This window comes from Lonchura striata, chromosome 2 (assembly GCF_050655825.1).
Source record: "Lonchura striata isolate lonStrDom1 chromosome 2, ASM5065582v1, whole genome shotgun sequence".
NCBI lineage: Eukaryota > Metazoa > Chordata > Aves > Passeriformes > Estrildidae > Lonchura > Lonchura striata.
Window position 1 is genome coordinate 147,595,109 of NC_140704.1, and position 15,296 is coordinate 147,610,404.

Consider the following 15,296-nt stretch of genomic DNA (forward strand, 5'->3'; position numbering starts at 1 on the left):
ATAACAACAGAAAAAAACAGACAGTAGGCACTACTTATGCATTAGCTAAGAAAAATATTTCCACATGTTATGTGTGATTTTATACATCTCTAGTGGAAAAATAAACTTGAAAAAATGGAAACATTCTTACGCTACGTATTCCTGTTCATCTTCTGCTTGAAAGTGGTATGTTCTGTTATCTGAAATAAAGAAATACATCTTTTTATTTGGCACATGATGAAAGTTAATGTGTCTACATATTTGGTACTAAACCTATTTGGCAGATAAAGCTTTCAACAGCAATTTCTCTTAAAAGGCATTGTTAATCCTTTATTCAAAGTTATAGATAACAATTCCAAAAAAAATGAAAAAAGGGAGATGAAACTGTAAGTTTTGATTCATACCAATTTTATGTATTTTAAAAGTCTTAAGTTTTGAAATAATTAAGAAAAATAAACACATGGATAAAGTTTTACCCTTTCAGAAGTAAAAACTGAAACATAATTAGAAGAAGGCAAAATTATTTTTTTCCTTTTATATAATTTTCCCTCCAGTTGAGCCAAGAAAATTGTTTTACTAACCAACAGGTGAAGACAAAAAGTGGCAAGTGGCTAATATCTCCCACAATCAAAGGTTTCCTAGACTGTCCTTTTCAATATAGAATGTTGGAACTGTTTGTTGGTTAATACTCTGTATGTAAAGTCTAAAACACTGAGTTGACTCATCAAAAGAGTTTTTAAAACCAGACTGGATACAAATACCTGCTGTACAAGACCAAAATGGCAAGAAGAAGAACCACAGGAGCTTTAAAGCTAAGAAGATAAGGCACCACCAATTTTCAAAGAGAAACATATTTTAATGTAGGATAAGAGAGAAATAAATTTTGTCTCCTTGTATTTGTCATTCCCTCAAATAGCACTCAAAAAGCAGAACAATGACTGAAAAGCAGGATATAGCCAAAGGTCTTTCCTGTTTCCTGGTGGACACAGACAACACATGTTCCACAAAGCTGTTAAACATCTCTCTGAACTTAGGGAGCAGCACATATGCTACTATTCCTGCATATTTCATATGCAGCTATTTCATGGCTTGTCACAAACAGTATTTATGTCACATCTACACAGAGAAAGGTTCTACATCCATTTGCTCATCATCAGAAATAGATGATAGAACAGAGAAACAGAATAAAAATAGGTTCTGAACATTCATGAGACACCGTGTGTCTCTGGATACAGACCTGAACTTTGAGCTCTAGCCTTGTGTTCTACTCAAAGCATCTTGCAATGACATTATCAGAAATCCCACAGAATACAAGATGGTACTAAAGCTGCTACATACGTGATATTAGATCAAAGGACTTTTTATCTTCAGCATTTGGCTTCACCTGGCAGGTCAATAAATTCAGTTTAGCTGGTTGCCTGTTGGACTAAAAAGAAAATTTATTTTATTTTAAAAATGTATTGATTTAAGATTACTTTCCCTTTCTGGGGAGTGGGCATGTATGTTAAGCTTGGACATGCACCCTCAAAAAGCTGGAGACCAGCATCACTTGGTCTGATGTGACCTCTCAAAATAGACACATTGCTAAATCTAAACAAAATTAAAATCTTAATGGTCTTACTTTATTTGAAAGGGATGAAAAGAAAAAAAGCTTATATTTACAGTATACTAATAATAATAATTTTTAATTGCATTTCATCAACAATGGCAAAACTAGAAAGCAGTTTTTCACTACAGCATGCCCATATTACAAGTTTCCTCCTATTTTAAATAAAACAAGGATATAATCCTAAAACTTTAAAATGGGAGCGGAAAGCTGAAGATCTGGAGTTTCAAAACTCAGGATAAATACCAATATTCTGTGCTGTAATTAAGTCACTTAAGACATGATAATTAAATGTATCTTTGATGAATTTGGGGTTTATACCATTAGTAAGCTTTACAAATTGAGGGCTGTCAGTGGAATCTGGGGCAAAGGTGGAAAAGAGGTGAGGAAATGGGAAAATCTCCTTTAGCAAGAGCAACTCTTGCTTGTTTCCAACAGGTTCATGTTGCACCCCCACAAGGCAGTTTTAGTACTGGCTCCCCCATGAGCACCTTGGCGCTACCTCATGACTGAGCCTTCCCAGGAAAATCCTTCAGATATATGCCTGGTTCCAAGAATTCACTGTGAACAAAACTTCCCAGCATTCCAAACTTTTAACTGAAAGTACTCAAAATACTAAACACATTCACTCATCTGTCTGACTCTAATCTAATATCAAATACTTCCCAAGTCCCCAAATTACATGGCTTACATATATACCATGACAATCCTTGTAAGCAAATTCATCTGAAGTATTAATTGATAAGTCTGTTCAATACATTTGCCATTTTCTTATTAAACTATTAATTAATTCATTTCATAAACTACAGTTTATGAAATGAATTTTAGTTTTTTTAACAGTCCGAAGCTGAAGTAACACCCTTTTTGCAATAGCACATTAGCAGCAACAGATTCACCAGGAAAAGATAATGCTATTTATTATTTTCATATAAAGGTATAAAAATAACTTACCGTTGCATGTGAGATGGTAAGAATTCCATTTTTAACAGTGCACTTCCTTCTTTGCCACACTTTCCTTAACCTACATAAGAATATCATATCAATTTTAGTAAGTAGATGTGATTTCAAAACATGTAAATAGCATTATCATTTTGAGATGATTAGCTTTAAAACACAAAGAGATGCAGTCAAAATTTTACTAAACGCGTCATCAAAAGAAACTTGGAGATTTGTGACAAATCTTAATCATCTTTTAGAGAGTTATGAAGCCAATAACTTTCTTTGAACTATGACTGGTTTTTTATGCTGGCTCGTCATGCTTTGCTACATTGAATTCAGTTCTGTGGTCAGGCTTGAATTTTGGAACTCACAAGTACTTGCGGCACGTGCATTAGGAGAATATGCCTGAAGCAACCACAGTAGCTGTTAGAATTAGTCTGCACATAGCAGTAGATTTCACTATTATGTGTCACCAGAACATACCCATCACTCTTCTTTAAAAGATAACCTTTCTTCTCACTGCCATATTCCTTATTCCCCTGAAGTTGGTGCATACTGTACCCTCCTTGCCTGCTCTGTGAATCCTGAAAAAGGGAAACACAACATTAACATTCTCCTGATATGCACAGTAAACTTTCCTAACTTTTAAACCTATTCTATTTTTTTCTTCTCTACAACGTCACAAATTCATAAAGATTAAATAAGAACTACTGCATGTTTTATATTCATAGGAGAGCCTGCTTTTACTCCATATGATCTTGAACTAGATGTATGTTCAAGATTTAATTAATGCATTAGGCCTTTATGCAAATATGCATCTCAAAACAAAGACTTAGAATACAAATATTTAATATTGCACAATCTAAGGCTAAGATAAAATTTCAAAAAGAAAACAACAGAATATAGCATGCATATGTATATAAACATGTACATAAAGAAAGACAAATGATAATAGTATTTTTTTTTTCAAATAAAAAGTATGTATAATTCATGAGTTTTAGTGAATGAAGTCAGCTGAAATAACTTTTGGCCTGATCTAGTGAAACAATTAAGTGAAATGGATTAACTTGTTACAAGCATATCAGAAAAAAATAATCCCCCAAATTCATTAAAACATTGACTTACTCTCCTAGACTTCGATCACGAAAGGCAAAAGCAATAGAGGAAAGAGAAAGCAAATAATTTAAAACAAGAATTATTATTCATTTAAAAAAAACATGTTCCTTGAACAGAAATTTTATAGCCCCCATTGTTAAAGCAATGTTTCCCCTTTCTAAAGACACTAATAGAGAGAAGGCAAGAACTATTTTTTAGGCATACTGGTGTTTTGTCTCTTCTAGTAACAAAATATTGTAACAAAATTCCAGGTAACCTGGCATATATGACATTGGCTTCACAAAACAACTAAGATGACTGCAGGATCAAGTTTTAATACATCTTCCAATATTCTTAATCTTTAAATTGCCTAAAATTATAGTTATAATGTATCTTCCATCACAGGAGCTAATTCTGAATTTCCACTGAAAAAGATCAGGCCCAAAGTTAACTTTTCATTTTTGCAAGTATATGCAAAAAGCTATAATTAAGGGCATATCAATTTGTTTTTAAATATACCTGTGAAACAATAACCTGCATAACATCTGAAAACATCCCACCAAAAAAAAAAAAAAAAATTAAAAGAATGGATAGTTCAATTACTCCCTTCTCAACATTTCCTTTTTAAAGCAGAGTTTCTTACTACCACAACCAATATATATTGAAGATTACTCCCTCTTGGTTTATCCAGAGTGCTTGCAATTGATTTTCATTTGGTAAGAAGTTTGCCACAGAGTTTAGAGAAGTGCTTTGGTAAAACTGGCATTTGTAGCTGGAAGCAGCTTCAAGCTGGGTGCTGCCAGCAGTGCTCACACCACCACAATCTGCAGCTCTTTTGCTAAAGCAAATTTCAAATCCCCATGGGAATTAGGGAATTAGTCCTGCTGGTATTAGCATAGGAAAGAACATAATGAGATATAGTTCTTGTTGCAAGTAGCATATGAAATGAAGATTTGGGGAAATAAATGAAAATGGAAAGAAATAACTGACAAAACAGACACCAAATGCGATTCCAAAAATTAGCTACATTCAACTTAATGCTGTTAAGTTACATTTGCAGCGGTAATAGACAAAATAGGGAACAGAAGCCTGTATTGAAGGCTGTTTCTTTTAAAATTCAAGCTTCTTAGGATATGACCATTTTGCAACATACAAGATCAGATAATTTACACAATTAAAAGTACACCAGCATTCATTAAAATACTTTTTTCAAGACTCATAAACCATAATCATTTTCCAAAATTAGGTAATTCTTGCACAAGGCAACAGATTCTGCCCCGGCTTGACATGAGGACAGCACAACAGTGGCCACAAGAGCCAATGTCCATGGTGCTTCCTGCAGTGAAGCTGCAGCACTGACACTGCTGCATATCCCAGGATTCAAACACGATCAAGATGAGCTTCTCCGGGAACCAGGTAATTGCAGTGATTACAGTAATACCTTTTTCACTGATGAAAGGACAGGTATGCCACAAAAATGTAGAAGGTTATTACAGATACCCATAATGCTAAATATAAACACCTTGAACAAGCACAACAGTGAAACCGGAGTTGCATTATGAGACCTCAAAACTGTCTCACTTCTCTCATAGCAGCTCTAAAGAGGTTAAAGGTGGCAGAATTTACAGTATGGACAGGAATCACTAGTTTCAATTTCCTTCTCTCAATCAAAAAAACTTTTAGCTATCAACAAGTAGGGCCTAAATTTTATTATTTCAAACTGCTTCCCTGCCAAAGCAATGACTGGTAAGAATACTTCTGATTTTTTTACAAATCCACTGGAGAAAATCCCATTCATTTCATGTTCTTCAATAATTCCATTAATCTATCAATTTTCCATCAATGAGATTATGGTACACTAATATAAGTGGGAAAATGTATACTTAATCATAATCCACCAGACCATCTGTTAAAATAATAAAGCCCAGCTTTATGTACTTGAAGATTTAGATACACACAGTGATGGAGGCTGACTGGTGAAACCTCAGGGCACATCAGGCTTTGCTGTCTCTTAACCAAGGAGTAATGAATGCTGAAATGCAGCTTCAGGAATAAACACTGAATACCTAAGTAACACATTGTTTTATCGAGCTCTTCAATTTCTGCTAGCATCATTACACTCTGATTCATATAATGTAGCAGAATCTCATGATTAAAAGTCCTCGTGTTGATTTTGAGAGAGAAACTTGAACATCAATGTGATCAAATGGTTATTTTATCAAAAAAGCAGATTCATTCATTGCAATATTCCTTTCTCTCCTGTGATTTGCCTGGATAGCTGAGAATCACAATACTGCTCCTTTTTCTTCTAAGAAACAACTTCAATTCTCTTCAAAACAATGGCTTTATTTTTACATTTATAACTTTATATACATATATTACACATATATACACAGAGAGAATTTTTCAAGAGTCCTAGAATTTGTCCAGACTCTAATTACAGTCAGAACAGCTGCACAGTTTATTTTGGTGATGCCTGTGAAGCTTCTTTATTTCAACATGTATTCAAGTTTCAAAATTTGACTTCACATTTAAATTTGACTTTACTTATATATTTTAGAGGAGATTTTTCTACTACATTTTTTTTACTACACATCCAGGAAAATAGGTAACCAAAAATCCAGACATATTTCAATTGCTACTCTGCTTCATAATAATCTATAAGCAATTTTGAAACTTGACTCGTATGGACTGTACCATATGCAGCCATGAATGCACAATACATTGTGAAGAACATCTATCCATTTGTCCTACTTTATTTCCAAGAACTGGCTGATTGTCAAGAAGCATGAACTCAACAACATATGCAGCATCCAGGAGAGCAGGATAAGTTTTTCTTTGCTTCCCAAGTAATCAGCTTGTGGCAGAAAAGATACATGAGAGGAGAGCAAGTCTTGTTGCTCTGTGTGTTGGGAATCAATTCCCAATGAAGAATAAGCAGGAATTATGTTCAGAGTGATTTAGGTAATAGGGACATGATAAATGTAATGTTTGTATGGAAAACCCTGTAAGTGTTATGGAAGTGATCTAGTAAGTCCATGTGCATATTGGAGATGGAAGGGAAAAAATACCAAACTGAGAATCAGGAAAGATTATAAAGTATGAGGTAAGGGAAAACTGAGCACTAGAAAGAGCTGGCAGCTTTTACAGTAAATTGGGATCTATTCAAAGGTGCTCTGTGATATTCCTGTCAGCATTTGTACCATGAAAGAAATTCTAAAAAACATGTAGAGTGTGTTGTCAGAATGGTGGGACTAGAGATGCAGGAAGAAGAACAGATTCCTGGCCAAGGTTTGTTTGCTATATGATGTACACCTATGTTATATAAGCATATGTAAGAAAGCATTCAAAAGAAAAAAAACCAAAACACTGTAAGGAATTACTCATCCATCATTCCTTATTATCTGTGATTCCACATTAGTTAGCTTACTAACTTCAAGCCACACATCTACACACAGTGGCCATGATCACAATGGGCTATATTATGTATAAAATTGTGTGACAGCCCATGAAAACACTTGCATTAGTTACTGAAATCCTATTTTTCAAAAGTTTCAGAGAACCCAGGAAATTAAGGATTTTTTAGCTTCACAGCACAGAAGGGACATAAATGGAAATTACTTTGAAGAGTATATTTATTATCACATACACTGTAAAATCAGGGCAACTTTTGAACAGAAAGGTTGTGTACAAAAATTTCCTGGAGTTTCCTGGAAGAATTAGTAGTAAATGATGACTGATGCAGTGTACCTGGACTTTCAATGGACATTTATTTTTCCTTATGAAAGGGAAAGAATTACACTGCCACAGGACTAGAGGATAAGTCCCCAGGTGAGATAACAGGTTAAAAGCATGAAACAGCCAAATGAGTTTCACAGAAAGCTGCACCACCACATATGGTGTCTAACACAAACAATATGGAAAAGAGTGAACAGTAAATTGTCAAATTTTGTTAGAAGCTATTAAATTATTCAGGATACTCAAGAAAGGCTGACTGAAGAATTTCTCAGGAATTCAACAATAGTGAGTAGCTTGACAATAAATGACAGGTGAAGATCAGCATAAAAAAATGCCAAGTGATGCAGAGGGAAAGAATATGATATTGTGAGCTCACCATGAAGATTCAAAAACAGTATGATATGGTTATAGCTTTACAGATGATCAAACTTACACACCTCTTCTGGCCAAAAGGCCAGAAGATGTAAGGTTTTATATCAAAAAATAAAAAAAAACCAAACACAAAAGAACGAAAAATTATCTAGTGAGGATATCATAAATTCCCACACATACACTCAGATCCTGAATAGGGTATGCAGTTCTAAAAGTTCAAAACAAATAAAAGCAGATTTTTCCACACAACATGCAGCCGTGGTGGGAAAGGCACAGCTGTAACATAATTTACAGTTGATTTACATTTCTTCAAAAAACAACTGCACAAATTCAAAGACTTCCAAGCCAGTCAAGCTACTAATGGGAGGGTATTCTGGAGAAGTATCAGTGTTTATTGCCCTGCATTTTGTTCTCAACACCCACTATAAACTGGCATCAAAAACTTGGCTGACTCAGTGACCTGGCTGTAAATTATGTTTTTATGTATATATGACATTAGCAATGCTGTTGATCATATGTTTGGATGATTATATATATTCAGCAGAATGGCAGCTGTCTAATGATTAGTTAGAATTCATATTTAATAATAGACACCTGATAAATATGAATGTTTTCTACACCTACAAGAAAATGAACAGAGGGTAAGGAAAAAAAAAAGCTGAAGAAAAGCTACACTGACCTTCCCAACAGTCACTGTCACCATGGAATATTCAGTATTTCTCTCAGGCACTATGATTTTGAAAAGTCGGAGTATTACCTCAGGTAAAAGCTGTGATGTGTGTTATTAGGTTATTTCCTAGTTCAAGAAGTATTCCAGAGTATCTGCAATGGACATCACATGTGTTTCCCTCTACTTTTGCAGTGGATACCAGATACCAGTGCATTTGATGATGAATTTTACTTTATAACTGCCCTGACAGAAATTTTCTTCCTTTCTATATACTATTAGCAAAAGGAGTTTGGAAGGGGAACAACAGCCCAAAATCCATGTGAGTTAGCAGATGAACTCTAAAGTGCAAACCACAGCTAAAGGCAAACCTCTGGCTCTCACTGTGCCTTGGGATCACATGGGTCAGGAAAATCCTCAACACAAACTGGCTGGAGGATAGCAGAACACAAGATGGAAGTGTGCATCCCTTCTCTTCATTTTTTTCCCTGAACAATCATTCCTTATCATTGTCAAGGACAGAATGCTGGGGTAGATGAAGCATTTATCTGACACATTACAACTCTTCTTACAGTACATAAAAAAAGTACATAAAAAAGAGAATAATTTCTCTTTGTACATAAAATGGAAACAGAAAATGAATGTAAAAACATTGCTTGTTGATATGTAGTTGAACAGTGTAAATATTAGTTTTGCCATGATGTTAAAAGTCCAACTCTTTTGAGCCAATAACTGCACAAATTTAGCATTCATTAAACCAATTTATGAATATAAAATTCACAAATTTACATTGTCTCCAAGAATAACATATCTAAATTATTTACCTCCTTCTGATCAAGCTGCAGAGAAGATTTTATCAAATCTCTAAGAGCTGTAAGTTGTTTCTTTTCTTCATCTTGTGTCTGCTTTATCTGTAGAAAGAGATTGCCGTTATATGCTTGCTGGATGCAACTTTAATTTTAAAGTTTTATGTGTTTCAGTATAACATTTTAGATGTCCTGAACAACTAGCTCAATTATTTTGTGTTTTTGTAACAGCTGAGTTTATTTTCATGGACCAGTCCATTCTTGTATCTTCACCTTCTATGCATTTACTGCTTGAAAAGCAAGCTAAAATGAATGTAAAACTTGACATACACTGTTTGTTCTGTTACATTGACATGGCTTACTAATATAATATTAATCTCGTATCTAATGCAACTCAATTTTCCTCTGAAATATTTAAATAACTCAAATGAATTTGACAAATTACTTAAGGAATGAAAATGCAGTTTAATTTAGCAACAAATTACAACAGCAAATGGGATTACTGCATTTCTGATTATAGAGTACAAAAACACTTGGATGACAAATGATCTTTGATTCCATATTATTACTTTTCTTCAATAAACATCACAAATTAATTAATTTTAAAACCCTGGTGTTATCATTAAGTAGTGTGGTTTTAATAAGTGAAAATTGTACTAAAATTAATAACATAAGCTGATTCCAATATTCACACTGAAAAGTAATTTTACCTTAATATATGATTGTATTAATAGTAGATTGACAGCTACTTTTCCCAATAGCTCTAAAAATTACATATGAAGTTTAACAGACGTCTTTTCTTCACCTTGCTATGTTCAGTTTCAAGTAAGACATTTTTATTTATAAGATGCAAATTGAATATAGATCCTTGTTCTTATATTTAAAATGTACTTATATAAACAAAATATCTTCCTTTTCAGATATAAAGCCACTTGTAAGTAAACTTACATTATATAAGTCAGCAGCCAACTTTTCAATATATTGTTTAAGTTTATCAGCTGTTTTCAAGCCATCTTGGAAGAAACTGGAATGAAAAATACCTTTGATTTATCAGGAATGTAACAAATCCACAACACAAAGTTCTATGTCGTGTAGAAAAATAGCAAAATCAATAAAACACATCCAGCTTTTTCCACATTCAAAACTGAACAAAATAATTAAAAAAGTAAAAACCCCAACAAAAAAACCCTGCCTAGTAGTTTAGAGTTATTTTTCAACAGTGGAGATACACTATTGTGACTTTAATAAATATCAAATTAGAGAGAATATAGCTAACATGTTTCTCCTACAGTAATTTCTAAAATATTTTTTATGTATTTAACTTAAGTTCCTGCGTGTTTGCCTTTGTGGTTCTAATGATGACAAGGTTGTATCTCACCTGTTTCACCTCAAGGAAATCCAAAGAAATTACTGGTGTTCACAGTGGTTTTAAAATTTACACCAAGACTGAAAACTATTAATTAGAATAAACAAGATATTTATAAAAATGCATTCTAAATTTATGTCTTTGGAAATAAAATTAATTTTTGTATTCAACGTGCAAGGTTTTCCTTCGGCCTCTTTCTCCATCACTGCCCTGCCCCACAAACTCATTCACACACTCTCTCCTGGAAGTCTACAGCCTCAGAAGAGGAAGACAGGCACAACAAAGTCATGAAAAAAGAAAGCCCTGATACATTCAAACAAATGGAAACAAAATCTTGTGCAAAAAACAAAATTGTAACTAAAACTTAAAGCACTGCAGCACTTACTTGCATTGTGCATGGTAATATTTAATAAGGTTCTGCAGAAGGTCCACACCCTTTTTTGTCTTGATTTCATTAACCTTAATAAGATACTGTATAGAAAATGGACAACATATTGATAATCATGTATCACAAACTTCAACAGTTTTCAAACAATAAAACATCATTTGCTCAATTAATTAAACTCTGTGTTTAACTTGTTTGCTGAGCCATAAAACACCAGTCCACCACTGCTAAACTAAATTTAAAACAGGTAACAATTTATCTGGCCACTCCATAAAATTTAAACACCCCAAAACATAAAGCAAATGCAAGAAGAAATTTCATCCTTTACAATTGTCTAAAGATTTCCCTTTTTTAATGCTACTGTAGTCATTACTGAAATATTCTGACAGTACAAACACTGTGCAATTTAAAGTAATCTCCACTGAAATGTAATAAAAAGAACTATTAATATAAAAAAATCAACTTTATGGAATTAAATGTATCACTAACATTTCTCACTTTATTAGAAATTTTCAAAATTTCAGAAAGCATACTGGAAGAAAGACATCAAAATATTGCTAAACCATAAACCTGATAAAATAAGAAATATTTCCACATTATATTTTCAGCCCAAGAACCTTCCCACAATAATCTAAAAAAAAGGAAAGGAATAAAACAAAAAGAAGCCAAGTTTTGTACAAGAGTTGCTAAAATAATTTTCTTTATATTGCTGTACTGTGTCACACTAAAACAATTTCCTCCCCCATTAAACAATAAAGAAGATTTCACCACCTTCAAGAAAGGCCCACAAAGTTAATAGTAAGTTCTGGTGTTGCAATTAAAAACTGAAATTTGTTTCTTACTTCACACATCTGTAGCTGAAAGAGCCGCCTCTCCTTCTCCATTTCCTCTGCGATCTCAGCCCCGGTGATCTCAGTCCTTATCATCCCATGCTGCTTCGCATGTTCTCTCTTCTCCTTTTCAATCTTTGTGCTGAAATTTTAATTAGAAAGCATTTTAGAGGATTCCTTCTACTTAAATATGCTCTAGCATTATTTAAGGAAAAAGTAATAATTAAGAAGTATTAAAGAATACATTCTGAAGATTAGCTTCTCTAACAAATCCTGCATATTTTAAGTGTCCAGAAACTACTGAGCCATGAAACTGCCCTTCCTCCTTCTACTTGGTTCTCTAGATAGTGTGTTACTCGGGGAAAACAATTAATAATTATATCTTAAAAATAGCAATACTAATAATACAAATAATACTGCTACTAATAATTCATTTTAAAAATCCCAACAGCACAAAAAACAAAGTCAAGTGGGAGACAAATACTTACAATTTGGTTTCATAATCTTTCCAGGCTTTGTCAAAAGGCTTTTTGAGGTCCTTAGGAAATAGAAAATTGTCTTAGAATATTTTTAAACCTTTTCTTTGTAGTTATTAAGTAATAAATAGCAACAAAAAATACTGTTTTCTTCAAAACTTTTCAGAAAGCAGCTAGAAAAAATACTGGGTTTGAATCTTGTAACGTATTGCTTTCCTGTGCACACTAAAACAACAATTTACAATGAAATTTTCAAGATTTCATTGCAGTCATGTCAATTTTGTTCTTTGTACTAAATACACATTAATAAATGCCAACATAAGAAATACTCTCATGACTGAAAGGAAAACAGTCACTAGACAGATGAACATGCAACAAAAATTTAGTTTGCAACACTTACCCCTTTAACACCTTTTAAGTCTCCTTTTAAGAGAGAATCCAAAGTGAAAATAACATTGTGGCTTAAACCCTGGAGCTAAAAAGAAAAACATTAAATTCAAAAGGATTTATTATGATCTTAATAAACTACTGCCAACAATTCTTTGAACTTCACTAATCAAGTTGCAATCACCTCACATTTCTAAGTTCATAGTAAATTCAAGTCTGGGAAGAATTAATAAACACTTGCATGAGACACACAAATATTATAATTAATGTTTACTTCAGGTGACAAACTCAGAATTTTACAACTAGCATGTAAGCAAAGTTCTGAAAGCACTTCAAGGCAATATTCATCCCCCTGAAGCAAACATTTGGGTACAAATTTGGCTACAGCCTCCTGAGTAAGAAGGACCTGCTGTGCCACAGGCAGGGAACACACAAATCACATGTTAATTCAACCATGAACAGAAGGAGCAAACAGGGGCACCAGCTCTTTGAATATTCCCCCCTTTTTGGGAACAGTGTTTCTTTCCTTGTCCATTGTGTATATCTAAGATCCTTTTAAACTCTCAGGAGTTTAAATTTCACTCCACTGAGTTCATGCTTGTTTGATTATTGACAAGAATATCAAAACAACCACTCAAACAGGTCTAGTGTTCCACTCAAACTCCTCATATATTCTAAAGACACTGTAGCCTTCTTTTTCTTTTTCCAGTGTATCCACTAAGGAGAACCAACTCAAGCCATTAATTTTTGGCTTGAAATGACTGAACAGTAGCCAGTGAGTATGTCAGCTATAGAAAAAAAACAAAAAATCCCAAAGATAAATAGCAGTGTATTATACCGATACAGTAAAGATTGGCAATAATTTATTACATCACTGAAGACTTGATAAGACAGTAGCCCAAATTAACTGGAAACAATCTGATAAAGCAAAATAGTTTCACATATAGAACAAAATAAAGGGAAAAAACCCTTTAACACATGAAAACACATTTGAAAATTTAGTGAGGGTTGTGAACAAAAGACAATTTACCTGCAAAGACTAGCTAAGGACATTTACAGGAAAGATAGGTAGAGAAAAACAGGCTTTAAACACTTGGAAAAAGGCAAGAATCATGCAAATTTTCAAAAAAAGTAATCTGCAACTGCTACAAATGCACTGCCAAAACCTCATCTAGAGCAATGTACAGATATTGATACACTCATTGTCATATACATAGGTCTTTATACACCTTTAAAATGCACTATTATAATTAACTACTGCATAAAGAATGAAACCTGAAATGGCCAAGGAGGTAGAAGTAAAAAAAAAAAAAAAACAAAAACCAAAAAAAAACCAACAAACAAACAACAAAAAAAAAAACGGAGAAACTGATTCTGGTGGAACACTCAAGAATTTGCTAAAAACTTAGGGCTGGGTTGGCAGTGGCCAATCCCAGTGTTTTACCTTTATAAAAAAAACTTTACTGAAGTGTCATTGTGTGTCCTTCTTATAAGATAATCTTAATAACAATGATTCAATAACTTAACAATTACATTCATAAATTTTAAGTTTCAGACATTATATTTAATGATAACATCAACAGCTAATAGTAAAAACTGCACAGCAACTTAATTAGCCTTGTTAAAATGATTAATGGACATGCTTTTATTCTTGCCCTTGTATGCTGAGCAATCATTTCAAAATTATGCTTTCCAAAAGTTGTGTAGGTAATAAAAGTTGCTAGTTTTACTTCATATTAAGTGAATATCACTCTAAAATTAGTCACCCCATAACTGATGAAGAAGAAAGTAAGTTATTTTGTATCCTCTTTCTCATTGAATATCCATAATATCACAATTCCTATGAAAATTTTAATGAATCATAATTGAAGTTCAAAGATGGAACAAAAAAGATCAAAATTTGTGAACCACTTTTTTTCATTGTCTACTGTGTAGCTCCAGCCCTTATTCATCTTTATGCCTTTGAAGTTCATCCATTATTTTATTGTACCTTTATTAAATAAGGCATCAACAATCTGTTCTAGGTAAAAAAACAAAAATCAAAAAAACCCAAAACCTATTATCCTGCCATTCATCTTAATAGCTCCTGGCATTTTTCCAATTAATTTTATCAACATAAGGCACGGCACCTACTCTGGGGCTTTATCAGTGACATAACAGAGTCCTTCTCTCAACTGCTTTTTCAATGGACCTCAAGTTCTATTTTGATATCAACATCTTTTTTTCTTTCAGTGTAATCTTATTAAACAGAATGATGCTTAAGAACAACAACGCAGAATTTTCTACCTTGGGAAGAAAAAATAAGAAAAAGAAATTATTTAAGTGCTGAAGCAATTGTAAGATAAGTTTGTCGTCTATTTGAAACCGCTGAATGAAGTAAATCAGTGAACACCCTATTTTAAATCCTGTCAAAAAGAATTTGGGTAGATAATGCTTCATAATCTAGCTGAAATAGTATAATGCTGTTTTGAGTAAGTGTGGCTTCTTAAATCAAAAGTGCTTTTTTCTGCTTGAACAGTGCTATTTTAAATAAATAAGCCCTGAAATCTTTGCTAGCTGAAATAAGTTTAAAATTTCTGTGGATGCCCTGCTAGGAATGACAAAGCCTAGAAAGCTTCCAAAAAACTTGAGTTCTAGTCCCAAACTATCC

The 15,296-nt window shown here is 33.3% G+C and overlaps 1 protein-coding gene across 9 annotated transcripts in view; it reads right to left on the bottom strand.

Moving 5' to 3' along the window:
- The window catches only part of ASAP1 (ArfGAP with SH3 domain, ankyrin repeat and PH domain 1), a 151,203-nt gene that overhangs the window by 46,072 nt on the left and 89,835 nt on the right, over window positions 1-15,296 (bottom strand). For 6 of the 9 annotated variants that reach the window (XM_085572569.1, XM_085572568.1, XM_085572567.1 and 3 more), the window contains 10 exons: window positions 12,660-12,734; window positions 12,272-12,321; window positions 11,796-11,925; window positions 10,954-11,039; window positions 10,151-10,226; window positions 9,221-9,307; window positions 3,008-3,108; window positions 2,537-2,606; window positions 1,318-1,405; window positions 131-179 (listed from right to left, as the gene is read on the bottom strand). In XM_085572569.1, the coding sequence (XP_085428695.1) occupies window positions 131-179; window positions 1,318-1,405; window positions 2,537-2,606; window positions 3,008-3,108; window positions 9,221-9,307; window positions 10,151-10,226; window positions 10,954-11,039; window positions 11,796-11,925; window positions 12,272-12,321; window positions 12,660-12,734 (812 nt within the window). Of the gene's footprint in view, window positions 1-130; window positions 180-1,317; window positions 1,406-2,536; window positions 2,607-3,007; window positions 3,109-3,649; window positions 3,659-9,220; window positions 9,308-10,150; window positions 10,227-10,953; window positions 11,040-11,795; window positions 11,926-12,271; window positions 12,322-12,659; window positions 12,735-15,296 lie in introns of all 9 variants that reach the window. The other 3 variants (XM_077782038.2, XM_077782031.1, XM_077782039.2) reach the window with 1 other exon arrangement.